The sequence below is a fragment of the Phoenix dactylifera genome, chromosome 3, assembly GCF_051530095.1.
Source record: "Phoenix dactylifera cultivar Ajwa chromosome 3, Ajwa_hap1_PhDact_Kaust_v1.1, whole genome shotgun sequence".
NCBI lineage: Eukaryota > Viridiplantae > Streptophyta > Magnoliopsida > Arecales > Arecaceae > Phoenix > Phoenix dactylifera.
In genome coordinates this window covers 41,432,185-41,445,627 of record NC_143192.1, presented here as the reverse complement: position 1 = coordinate 41,445,627, position 13,443 = coordinate 41,432,185, and the positions used below count along the sequence as shown (strand labels likewise).

The 13,443-nt window shown below is 43.9% G+C and overlaps 1 protein-coding gene across 1 annotated transcript; it reads left to right on the top strand.

Annotated features, from left to right (window-relative positions):
* Nucleotides 1-2,496: 2,496 nt before the first annotated feature.
* On the top strand, nt 2,497-6,641 carry LOC103702746 (serine/threonine receptor-like kinase NFP). The gene is made up of 2 exons (XM_039123506.3): nt 2,497-4,388; nt 5,631-6,641. Exons 1-2 carry the CDS (start codon nt 3,165-3,167, stop codon nt 6,366-6,368), a joined length of 1,962 nt encoding a protein of 653 aa, XP_038979434.3. The 5' UTR covers nt 2,497-3,164; the 3' UTR covers nt 6,369-6,641.
* Nucleotides 6,642-13,443: the final 6,802 nt, after the last annotated feature.

Here is a 13,443-nt window from a genome sequence, read left to right as displayed (position 1 = left end):
TCCGGTGTGTAACAAGGCCTGCTATAGTTTCACATTTTTAGCCTGTGACAGGGCATGCTATAGTTTCACATTTCTACTCTGTGGTGGGGCCTGCTATAATTTCACATTTCCACCCTGTAATGGGGCCTGGCATGGTAACAAGATAAGCCCAAAGTTCATATTCATATAATCCACTTTATATCCACACATCAATTTCTTTTTATTTCCGACTGTAGACTAACTACGGCTATGTTTTCCACCTGTGACGGGGCAATCAATATAACATGGTTAGTCTAAAGCACCACATCTATTACTCTGATTATACAAGTGTAAATTATGCTCACATATACACCCATCATACTATCAAGCACAAGCATACATGATCAAAATATGATTTAATACTAAAACTATCATAAAACTATTCTTGTTCTTACTTATCTGAATCATTAGCATATCATATATATATATATATATATATATGTACAAAAATATTTATCTCATGTAGGTCAGTGTATAAGAATTTTTATCTGTTTGCCAACAACCCAGACAAACTAATCAGTTGCCCGCACTGCATTTTACAAATTAGGGTGCGCAGAACCCTGCTTAAAATCCTCTTGCCCAAAAGATTGTTTTTCTATAGAACCAAATTAACATCAAAAATTATTCGATATATCCAACAACCTAAAACTCTCTACTGATCGACCAAAAGGTCTACCATCATGTAGCAACCCATGACTACCTAGCAACCCTTTCAACCAAGGATTTTCTCGGATCAAGTTAAAGAGAGAAAATACCAATAGAAAGAGAAAGAAACTAGAGTATAAGATCTTGTTAAGCTTTATTCTGCTCGGATAATTGTAGCCCCGTACAAAATCATAACTGACTGTGAAAATGGATTCATATAGGAAGATATACGAAACTAGCTAGATGATAATGCCCAATTGTTTGAATCAGTTAATACAGCATAATTCAGTCTATCTGATCAAGAAACATATATCCAAGCAAGGCAATAGATTAAGGGTTATCAATTATGGATCCAATGGTGGTTGGCAATAGTCGGGTGCAGGACGGATAGGGTCGACTAGGTAGCAACGTCCGACGATCCAAGTTGGTCCGCTCTGGCCAATCCAACTTGTCAAATCGTGAAACAAGAATCAGACCACGGTACAAGTAACACAACAGAGATTCATAATGATAGAGTCCAGTAGTACTCAGCAATGGTCGGAATAAAGTTAGCGTAATGGATAGTCGTAACGACACTTGACCAGGACCCTCTACTGGGGTCAATCAGGTAGTAACATCTGGGTGCTCGAATTGATCGGATCCAATTAGTCTAACAAGTTAACTCAAGAGACAGGCTATAGTATAGATAGTTCAATAAAGATTGATGATGATAAAATTCAAACCTTCTTAATAAGTGCTGTGGTAGAGGGCTGGCATGCCGCCCAACGACTATGAACCTGAGCCCTTTACCAAAGCCAACCAAAAGTCACTGAAAGACATCCTTACTAGGTCCAACAATCCTAAATATAGACAATCTAGGTAGAGAGAGAAAAAGAGAGAAGAGAAGAAATAAGAAGAGAGAGAAACTTTCTTCCCTCTCTTCACGAGCGACTGCCCCTTCCTCTTTTCCTTCTCGCATATCCAAGGGGGGGTGGCGGCCGTGGTAGCCCACCCCCACTGAACAAGGGCCACAGCGGCCGTAGCCCTAGCCAACCGAAACAGGGCACGCCTATTTTAGCCATTTTTGGGCAATTCACTGGCTCCAATCACAGCGAACAAGAATGAAAACTTCAGAGAAGAAAGAGAAAGAGGAGGAGCCTTACCTCGGTCCAGCAAGGCGCTCCAGGGGCTCTCCGGCAACGAATCGACAAAGAAGGATCCGGAAGAGAGCTCGGATTATGTAGTGATTTTTCTCCTAATCTTTGATGGGTCTCAAGGAGGAGGATGAGGTTTTAAATAGGTGAGATCCGGTCTTCGGTTTGCCTTAAAATTTCTGGTATTCTGCTCGATTGCAATCGAGATCGGGAGGAAGAAGACTCCTTCTTCTCCAATTTTTCCTCACGTGCCACGCATGGGAGGCATCGCGGGTCGTGGGCCTAGCCACTTCGGGCTGGCGCACGGATGGGTTGGTGAGCTAAGGCAGCTCGGGTCAGGCTTGGCTACTCCAGGCCGGTCCACAAATCCAAAAATCTGGATTATTACAGCAACATCTTGGAGCCTAAAAAATAAAAAGTTATTTTTTAAAAAGGAATAACCTCCGAACGATATCTCCCAGCATTGTCTGCATTACATGCCTAACATGCCTCAGGCTAATAAACGACCAACACTAAACCAAGCAATACACTTGGTCAATGCATCAAACATACGACTTACATGCTCTATCACGACATGAACCCTCAATGTGATCAGTTCATCCTCCTCGGGACAGTAAACTGCCATTTCGATGGTTAGTTGCTGAAATCCCAATCAAAATTTTCTTTTATTCGAAGCTGCCACGATATCCATGAATGACCGACCAAAATTTAACAACAATAAGATATGGAATTACTACGCATATGGATTTGTCATACATCAGTGCGCCAAAATTTGAATTCTAGATCCATAGTTTGAATTTTTTTTGTAAAAAAAGAAGAAGAAAATCTTGGAGCACTCAATACTTGTCCCATGAAGAAAAAGAACCATGCCATCTCCCTCTAATGTGGTTGAGACGATCATGATTTTTGGCCGAAGATTTGATAGCTCATATTTTTTAATGTTCCGTGTGGTAATTTCTCAAATGCGCTTCGCTAGAAAGTTTATAGAGCTGGACAATCGATCCATTTATCAAAAACTCGGCCGAATCCAGAGCTTGGATGGTCAATTTTTCCTGCGGCACTATTGATCCAGAAGCTATGGTCATCCGGAGGAGTCACCTAAAGCTGGCTGGATTGGCCCCTGCAACCTCTTTGTCCGCCTGATGACATACGCACCGCTTGCGGACTTCGCTGTTCCGTTTCCAAAACGACAGCGACAGAAGACCATTGACTTTGAATCGACTGCCCCTCTCCCGTCTCCGACTGCTACCAAAAACCTATGACGAAAGCCATTAAGAAGTTAAAATATCTTTTTTGCTTAAGAACAAAATCATCTCCTCATCTGCAAGCTGCGGATCTCCCCCAACCAACCAAGAAACCCAAAAAAGAATGAGAAGAGACGGTGCCCACCCCCTTCTTCCCCTCCTCCTCCTCCTGTTTCTCGCCCTAATACTCCCGTCATCTCACGCCCAATCGGGATCCTCCCGCCCGGGAACCGACAACTACAATTGCGCAGCCGAGAAGTCCGTCTACCCATGCCGCGGCTTCACCTGCATAGCCAACCGGTCGGTGTATCCGTGCCGCGCCTACGCCCTGTACCGCGCTAGCGGCGGGGACGACCTGGCCTCGGTCAGCGACCTCTTCGGCGTGAGCACCCTATCGATCGCCCGGGCCAGCAACATCACCGACAACTCCACCGCCGTCCTCAGCTCCGGCCAGCCCCTTCTCGTCCCCCTCATCTGCTCCTGCGTCGACAACCACTCATACGCCCTCGTCGATTACCAGATCAAAGGCGGCGACACCTTCTACATCCTCTCCACCACCAACTTCCAGAACCTCACAGGCTACCAGGCCGTCGAACTCGTCAACCCCACCCTCGTCCCCACCAACCTCTCCATCGGCGTCATCACCGTCTTCCCCATCTTCTGCCAGTGCCCCAATAACACCAATACCCTCATCAACGACAACAGCAGCACCACCGTCAGTATCGTCAGCTACGTCTTCCAGCCCTCCGATTCCTACTCCTCCATCGCATCAAATTTCGGGACCACCGTCCAGTCTCTGATCTCGCTCAACGGCGCGGAGACAGCCGTCGAGGCTTTCTCTGTGATTCTAATTCCCGTTTCCAAGTTCCCTCCCCCGCTGCTGCTATCGAACTCGTCCTCCCCTTCGCCTTCGCCTTCGCCCCCACCACCACCATCCTCCACCGTCGTCGAGAAGAGGGATAGGACGGGAGTCATCGTGGGGTTAGCAGTCGGCATGGGACTCTTCGCAATCTTGCTCGCGTTGGTCTTGGTGCTGTTTTTAGGGGAAAGAAAGAAGAGGAGGAGAGAAGCGAGAAAGAGAAAGGGGGATGTTGGGTGGAATAATAAGGGAAGTGGGGAGAGGAGGTTTGCGAGGAGTGGGTCGGATGTGAAGCTGATGACGGACATCTCGGAGTTGCTGGACAAGTACAAGCTTTACCAGATCGAGGAGCTGCGCCGGGCCACGTCTGATTTCGATTATAGCTGTCTGATCCAGGGAACGGTGTACAAGGGGACGATCGATGGGGAGGTGTTCGCCATCAAGAAGATGAAGTGGAACGCCTGCGAAGAGCTCAAGATCTTGCAGAAGGTACTTAGATATTCTTTTATTTAGACCTGATTTTCAAGTATATTCACAGTTAGTTTAATTAATAGGTACTCTCAGTAATCACTTTTGTATCTATCTACTTCTCGGTAGGAAAAGGTCTTGGATTCAAATTGGACCGAGTTAACACGCCAATTCCCATCATCCGTCACCTACTAGACTTTTTGGTAGTTTTTTTTTTTTTTTTTTACTATAATAGATGGCTCATACAATCCTAATATGAATACATTTCAAAAGGTCAAAATGTAAGCTTTCTTTCACCAGTTTAGAGAACCCTCCCCTACTCGGTCCACAACAATATTGGGTAGCTTGTTTTAGAAGACAAAAAATATCTGCTCTTTCTAGTAGGCCTCCCAAATCATCAGCTCGTTTCTCTACCTTTGCTGGAGTTGATACGGCAGGCATATGATGAAAGCCATAGTTACTTTGGAATCTAATCAAACATAGTCAATTAAGTATGATCGATGATGACTTCAGCCATTTTGATTTTTCTTTGTTTGCTTGTTTTAGATTGATTTTTTTTTTAATTAGTTTATGCTTGCTTGTTAAGGTGTCCTCAGTCGAGTACTCAATTAGAAAGTAAGCATTTGTGTGAGTCTCTAAACATTAATTGTGTTAGCTAAGCAACTATATTTGTCTCTTACATATAATTTCCCTCGCACGACTTATTGCTGTCCACGCTTCCGCCTAACTTTTCATCCTACAATTAACATAGTCATCTCTTTACTGGCTCAGTGCATGACAAGTCATCTTCCATTCATTGACAAATGTGTCTTTGGCTTTAATCCACATCTTATATTATATCTGTACAGTCTTGATGCCCATAGTCAGCCAAGAGTCCTGCAGAATAAAGTTTAGCCTATGGGCTCCTTCCTGCCATTTTACAAATATATTATTCAAAAAGATCGAGAGACGATTACAATTATTCCAACTAGACACTGAAGCATTGGCTTAATGCAGTTGGTTCCGAGCACTGTCTTTCTAGATGCACTACGTTTGGAACTTTTAGCACCCTTGAACAGCCTATTAAAATCAATCCACTGACCCAAATATACAAAAGCTAATCACGGGCTATGATGATGCCCATTGAAAATGATGTTAAGTAGTGGAATCATTACAAAAGGTGAAATGAATGCCCCAAGCGAACAAGGCCTGACTTGGTCAGCCTTCGATTTCCTTCATCACCGGTCACGGATGGAAGTGTAATAAAATATTATTGACAATCAGGTGAACCACACCAACCTGGTGAAGCTGGAAGGCTTTTGCATTGACCCGGAGGATGGCACCTGCTACCTGGTGTACGAGTACGTGGCGAACGGCTCCCTCCACTCGTGGCTCCACGACGCCGCCCCCACCCGCCGGCTCGACTGGCGCTCCCGCCTCCGCATCGCCCTCGACCTCGCCCACGGCCTCCAGTACATCCACGAGCACACCTGGCCCCGCGTCGTCCACAAAGACATCAAGAGCAGCAATGTGCTGTTGGACTCAAAGCTCCACGCCAAGATCGCCAACTTCGGCCTCGCCAAGACCGGCATCAACGCCGTCACCACCCACATCGTCGGCACCCAGGGCTACATCGCCCCCGAGTACCTCGCCGACGGGCTGGTCACCACCAAGATGGACGTGTTCGCCTACGGGGTGGTGCTGTTGGAGCTGATCTCGGGGAAGGAGGCGGTAAGCGAGGAGGGGGAGGCCCTGTGGGTGGAGGCGGAGGTGGTGTTCCAGAGGACGGAGGCGAATGTGGTCGCCTGGATGGATCCGGTGTTGAGGGAGCAGTCCTGCCCCATCGACACCGTGGTGACCGTGCTGAACGTGGCCAAGGCGTGCCTGCAGCGGGATCCGTCTAAGCGGCCGACCATGGTGGACGTGGCCTATACCCTGTCCAAGGCCGACGAGCAGTTCTCGGATTACTCCGGGGATGGACTCTCGGTTGGGAGCGAAGATGTCTCGGTCCTGGCGAGGTGAAGCGACCCCGACTGGGGTGGGCTCTCCCTTCCTGCACCTGCTTGCCACTCCCGAGGGCAAAATAAACTAATTGGTACCTACTTAGTGCTTGTTATAATGGTTATGCTGAGTCCCGAGGGGTCAGCTCCTTCTTTTTATGTTTCTAGTCTTATGTTGGTTTTCGAGAAAAATAAAAAGGGGACCCTGCCATCATGCAAGAATGATTTCCAGTGCAATCTCCTGTATGAGATTTTCCAAGAATATTATAAAAATCTTGTCTTTATTTAAGGAAAATACCATTTCCATCTTGTCCTGTTGGTGTTATGATACGACTTCCTTTCATATATGTTAATGTTTTCAATTTTGTAAAGAAAAACGCTAATCTTCGGCCTTATTTATAAAGCGGACCAAAAATTCTGATATAACTTTCTTTATTCTCAACGGATACAATTAACTACAGTGTAAGGTAATGCAAGTCTTTTGAATAAATTGTTCTTATCCTTTGCTGTCTATTAATCAATTGTACCGTAACACAACTGATGGCTATGTGGTTGCTTTTTGGTTGAAATATATATATATATATATATATTTTTTGGGGGGGGGGGGGGGGGGGGGCAAAATGGATCACAATGGATAGTCATGCACGGGAGGGGGGTCCCAGATGTCAATGACCTCCACTGCCTGATGGAGAGCCCATTCAACAACGAACCTCAGGAGGGCCCTCCTACCCTCCAAGACTGGTATTCCTGTCCAGCCAAATATGATAAGTCAAGTAAACCGCAGCGATGTCCCACCCAACAGTGCTCTGTGATCGCACTGTGGCTCTCACCTGCTGAAGAAAGTCCTCTACCGCAAAACCATATTCCGAAAGGAGAAATGATGCCCTCCTCCAAACCTGGGCTGCTCGAGGGCACTCAAACAAAACATGACTAACAGTCTCCACCAAATCAGGGCAGTCCACACAGCGCGGAGAGATCCGGACCCCTCTCCTAGCCAACATACTCCTCGTCGGCAGGCAGTCTCAGACCATCTTTCAGATAAATAGTGCCACCCATGGATGAAATCCAACTTCCGTCATGACGTCTAGTCATCTCACCCCTCACCAAAATCTGGATATCCGCCGACCTCACCCTGGCAGACCCAGTCGCCGCCCAAACCAGCCTGTCCTGTCCACCCTATGGTATCAGCATGGCAAGTACTCTCTCTGCAAGCTGTGCCACAAAAACCTCGCGAATCAAGACCTCGTCCCACTGACCCCCTCCGGGAACTATCATATCACGGACTCTAAGCTCAGCAGTCTCGCAGAGTCAACCATCGTCGGCATCCTACACAGCGGTAACTCTGCCAACCACTTATCCTCCAAAACATTGATGGACTGCCCATCGCCAACCACCCACCGAATCGCCGGTAGCACCATCTAGGCGGAGGAGCAGATCTCTCTCCAAATGCAAGAACAGTGCCGCCTAGCCCGAGGCTCCACTTCGGTCAAGTAGGCACCATACTTAGCCCTCATCAGGGCACCCCACAAACTGTCCGGCTCCAGGATAAATTTGACAGCACGTCTCGTAGCTAGGACCTCACGCCTCATGATGGGGACATTAGAGCTCTTTATCCAGATGATCCTGAGCCCCCGGATTGAGTCAGACCCGGATTGGGTCCATTTGAGTCCGAGTCATTTTCTTTTATTGCATTATTTGTTTTGTTTTAGTCAAGTCAATTTGGTTCGTTATTTTGTTATTAGACTGGTCAATTGGGTTTATGTAATTGGGTCAATATGTAAGGTCTATATAAAGACCACCCCTCTCATGTATGAAGAATTGAATGAAAAAAAATCCTAGCCTCCTTTTTGTTCTTCTTCTTCTTCCTCCTCCCCTTCTTTTCTTCCTGCGTCTCTATAACCTCTTCTTCCTTCTCCCTCCCTTGTTCTTCCTCCTTCTCCTCTTCCCCGGCACTTGTGCTGCATCACCTCACCCTCAGTGACAGTACCCTTAGCCCACCATGTCTAAGCGGCTGGCAGACAACCTCCCAAGCCATCAAATGAATGCCACTCCTACCATCTCGTTTGCCCCACATAAAATCTCTGAACAGCTGCTCCATAGATCTCAGTAGAGACATAAGCACCTGTGAGCTCGCCAACAAATACACCGAAATCGAACTCAGAACCGATCACACCAGAATGATATGCCCCATCATGGATAGAGCGTCCACCTACCATCTGTCCAGTCTACGTCCAATGCTCAACTCCACCTCAGAGCAGTCACTGCACCGAAGACCACGACCTATATTGGAAACCCCAAGGTACCGCATCGAACCGTCCTGCTCACCCATACCCAAAATCTCACCAATAGAAGTCTTTATTTGTGGCTGAGTCCTCGGACTGAAACAAATGACAGATTTACCTCTGTTTATCAGCTGATCAGAAGCAGAACAGTAATCATCCAATATATCCCAAATCACCTTTGCAGCTCGATGAGTTATTCGTGCCAACAACAGACAGTCATCGGCAAAATAGGTGCGAGATCTGGCACTCCCCTGCCGCCGAACTATACACCTCCAGGACCTGGTGCTCAGCCGCCTACCGAAGGGCAGATAATGCATCAGAATAGAGAATAAAAAATAGCGGGGATTGGGGGCATCCGTGTCGAAGACCAGTCGTCGACTCAAAAAATTGTGTCGGAGAGCCATTCACCAGAATGGCAAAGGATGGAGAGCACACACACCCCATAATCCAGTCGATCCACTGCTCATGGAAACCAAAGCTCACTAATGCACTGCGCATAAAATCCCACCGCATCCTGTCGTAGGCCCTCTCCATGTCTAGCTTGATACTCATCAAGCTCCTCCGTCTCGGGGCACTCCGAAGATCATGCATAAACTCCTGGGCAATAAGGATATTGTCTATGATACTTCTCCCTCCTACAAAAGCCCTCTGCTCCGGACTGATCAATCTAGGTAGAACGCCACGCAGCCTAGCAACAAGAACCTTCACCGTAGCTTTGTACAGGGTAGTACACAAGCTTATCGGCCTATAATGAGCCGGCTCCGAGGCGTCCGCCCTCTTCGGAATCAGAGTAATAAACGTCCTCTTCCTATCTGCCTGTAGGACTGCCTAGCTGAAAAACTGCTGTATCGCCTCCACCACCTCTAGACCAATGATCGACCAATATCTTTTGAAGAATACCGGAGGGAAGTCGTCCGATCCTGGGGTCCTATCGTCTCCTCCTTCTTAAAACACAATTGCTTGTGAATCAATTGGATGAACACAAGCGTAAGGGAATTGGTCTCACGACTGGGGCAAAGTTAGCGTTTTGCAAGCATTACAGATGAATCTCATACCAAAATATTCACACAGCTGATATGTACTTTTTCCAGTGCATCTGTCAGTAAATATTGTATACTGCCTACTTTAGGAGTTCTCATGGAATCGGGCGCGTCATACTGCCTACAGTAGGGTACTAAAGAAATGTTTGATGAAAAATTAAGCATCGATCATATAGCCTCTTGGGAAATGCAATGCAACCCCACCGTCCGATTGATGAAGTGCTACTTCATGAATAGACACAGATCTCACCAATTCCACCACACTAGTCAGGCATATGAACAGATTAGGGAGTGGCATAGCATGTTTCTTGAAACTTATTTTTGCGAACTTGCTATATCTCCAAACTGTTCCTTGATAATTTATTTCTCAAACCCACCCTTTCGGAAGGGATCATGTGCAGGTGGAGGACCACCAACAGGTGATGTTCCTATTTTTTTTATTTTTTTAAGCAACATTCATATAGTTCTCATATGAATACAACCTGCCAAATCAAAAGAAAGAATATGATACAGAGGGTGGGATATATCTCCGACCTTGATCCAAATCAATCTGCCTGAATGCCAGACCACAAAGGAGGCGATCCAGTCTACTATACTATTCACCTTCCGATAAATATGTGCTACATAGAAGAAGCCTGGCTTTCTGGTCAAGCTACGGATCTCACGAAGCAACGGGTGCATGTCTCCATGCGGATCCTCTCCTCGTATCTAGTCAACTACCGCGATAAAATTCTTTTCTAGAAATATCCTATCAGCTTCGAAAATCCTCTCCGCATAGGATATGCTCTTCCAGGCAGCCTGCAATTCTATCTTAATGACGGCCTAACCGGTAGTGCATCGCTCTCCAGCAATAATCAGCCAACCCAAAAAAAAGTTTCATGTCTGCTCCAGCTGAGAGACTCCCATGCTAATCTTTGGAGGAAAACATTATCGTAAACTCGCACCACCAAATCGATGGACCAGCACTCCTGCACTGCCAGATCGGTCAGAGGGCACCGGGATGCCCAAAGTCCCCACGGTCCTCACGTTTCATGAGGCTTTCTGATCACGAGAAAGCATGGTATTCCCGGCCAGCTCGGTACCATCTTCCTACCGAAAAATACGTTTTTTATAAGGCTGGACGCGATGCTTTCCTCGGATCGTTTCCAAGCGGAGGGCAACGAACAAAAGCGAAAGAGGAAAAAGGTCCCGCTCCCACGCTTATCCTCGCGCGGGGCCGCTGAACAATGCCGGCACCGTTTTCCTAAGAAATGAAAGGCAGATCACGGGACGGATTAACATGGGGCTTCAAAGCTTTTTGTTTTTTCGTTTATTTTTTTAAGGCCAGTCTAGCGGCAATCAGCTCGGATTGGATAAATCAAAATTGACCGATCCAAATCCAAATCCATTTGGGTTATGGTGAGGGATGGCGAGAACTTTCAGACCAAGCATGTGTTATGTGAAGCTAATGGGGCTGCGGATTGGGTGACTGCTTATATAGCCAGCCACTCCGATAATTTTCTGTGGACTGGTGATAGAGAGTTGCCCTTGTCACTTCGAGACGTTCTGTTTTTTGACTTTATTGGGTGCATCCGTACTCGTCAGGTATTATTCACCTGTTTTAGCAAAAAAAATCCAATTTATTTATTAAATAAATTAAAATTAAGGTCTACATTTGATTTATTTATTAAATAGATTATGCCAAATTAAATATGTTAAACAGGTAAAATAAATTTTTAATAAATTAAATAAATTTAATCATGTTAAATAAGTTAGGCGGAAACAGGCTAAGTATATTTTAAATAGGTCACATAGATTTTAAACAGGTTAAATGTATCGGATTATAATCCGACCTAATTATTAAATAAATCAAAATAAGTTAAACAGGTCAAAGGTTTAAATGTAGATTTAACCTATTTAATAAATCGGGCCAGACAGGTTAGTCTGTTTACGATCCAAATTCATTTATATCAAATCTAAACTTATTTAATATGGATCGGATTGATGGATCGAATTATAAATTGCCAGGGCCATCGTAAATAAAATAATTAGTTTTGCTCCTTGCAAAGAAAATAATTTTTTTCATGAGGGTGGGGGTGGGGGTAGTTTGGTAACTGGAGAAATGTCTATCAAAAAGTTGAGGTTCGTTGGTAAAAAAGCAGAAGCTAGGGTCACGCAAAAGGGCATGCATGATTTTCTCTCGGCTGAGGATTCTTGGATTCTTCTTTTGGGGACTGTAGGGTGGCAGGAAATGCGAGGGAGCTGGTAGATGAGTTTTTTATTTTGGGTAGAGTCGGTTAGGACTTAGTGCTGAGTTTCCATTGTCGCGTAGGATTAGTAGGTGTGACTTGCTGCATCACAAGTAAGAAAAACGGGAGGGGGTTTGAAATTTGGGGCATAATCTTTCTTCCAGGTAATGGGATATGTACCTTTTTTTTTTTTTTGGAGTCATGGAAAGGAAGAGGAGAGGTATATCATGTCTTAAAATGGTGGTGGTATTGGATCAACTAAAGTCTAGTTTGGATCGGATTTGAGACCCTGATGACTTTGTATGATAACAGAACCAGGGGCGGCCCAATACATTTGGGGGCCTTAGGCGAACTCATTAGTAGGGGCCTTTTTTATTATTATTTAAATAATAATTTTTTTAATAAGTATAAAAATATTTTAAAATTTTTATTTAAAAATAATTCGCTTAGCTTTTTGAGAAGCAAAATTACTAATTAAACTTTTATACTCAAGATCCATTAAAATACTATTTTCAATCGATAATATAGCTAATCCATTTAATCTTTCTTGTGACATAGTTGATCGCAAATAAGATTTTATCAATTTTAATTTTGAAAAACTTCTTTCAGCAGAAGCAACTGTTACAGGTATTGTTAATAATATCCTATATGCAATGCATGCATTTGGAAAAGAATCTGTTTTTTTTATAAAACTTAAAATATCAATAGGGGTACTAGTTTCTGTTTGTAAAAATTCTTTTAAAATTTTTAACTCTGAAAACAGATCAATACCATCAATATCAGAATATTCACCATGCTTTAAAAAGTTTTCAAGATTAAGACAACACTTTTTCAAATCATCTTCATTCAAAGATTTTAACTTTCTAAAATTAAACAAAAAACCAAAAATATTTTCATATACGGTAAATTGTTCAAACCTATTTTGAATCGAAAAAATAGCTTGATCTACTATATATAAAAAGTAATCAATTCTAAAAGATTCTTCAGCTGATCTTATTATCTCATCATCATTATTTTCATCAAAATATTTTTTTCTACGGATCACACATTTTTCACGAAATATAGGTTCTATTTCCATTTCATTTGCAATTTCTTTAGATGAATTCAAAGCATTCATGAATCCATTTTCCCTATAACTTTTCAAATAAGAAAGAAGACCTTTTAATTGATCTATAGCAACATCAATATGCATGTCTTCAGATTGTAAAATCTTACTAATTGAGTTAACAGCAAACAATATATCATACCAAATATTCATGCCTAATAAAAATTTAAAATTTTCAATCTCATATGTAGCTAAACATGTGGCTTCACTCTTTATTTTAGGATCTTCACTAGTTTCCGCTAATTGAACTAAAACATCTCTTATTTTAGGAGCTTGGTTTTTAATTGCTTTAACACTTTCAATACGACTTTCCCAACATGTTTGTGACAAGGGTTTAAGAGTTAATGTGGATATATTATCTTGTAAAATTTTCCATCGTTTTGTAGAAGAAGAAAATAAGGTATAAATTCGTTGTATCACTCCAAAAAAAGATATAGCTTTA

What these genes read in the sequence shown, in the direction of transcription:
- LOC103702746 (XM_039123506.3), top strand. Translation starts at nt 3,165, where the DNA reads ATGAGAAGAGACGGTGCCCACCCCCTTCTTCCCCTCCTCCTCCTCCTG. An exon ending in AGCTCAAGATCTTGCAGAAG is followed by an intron (nt 4,389 to 5,630) that starts GTACTTAGATAT and finishes ATTGACAATCAG; the next exon opens with GTGAACCACACCAACCTGGT.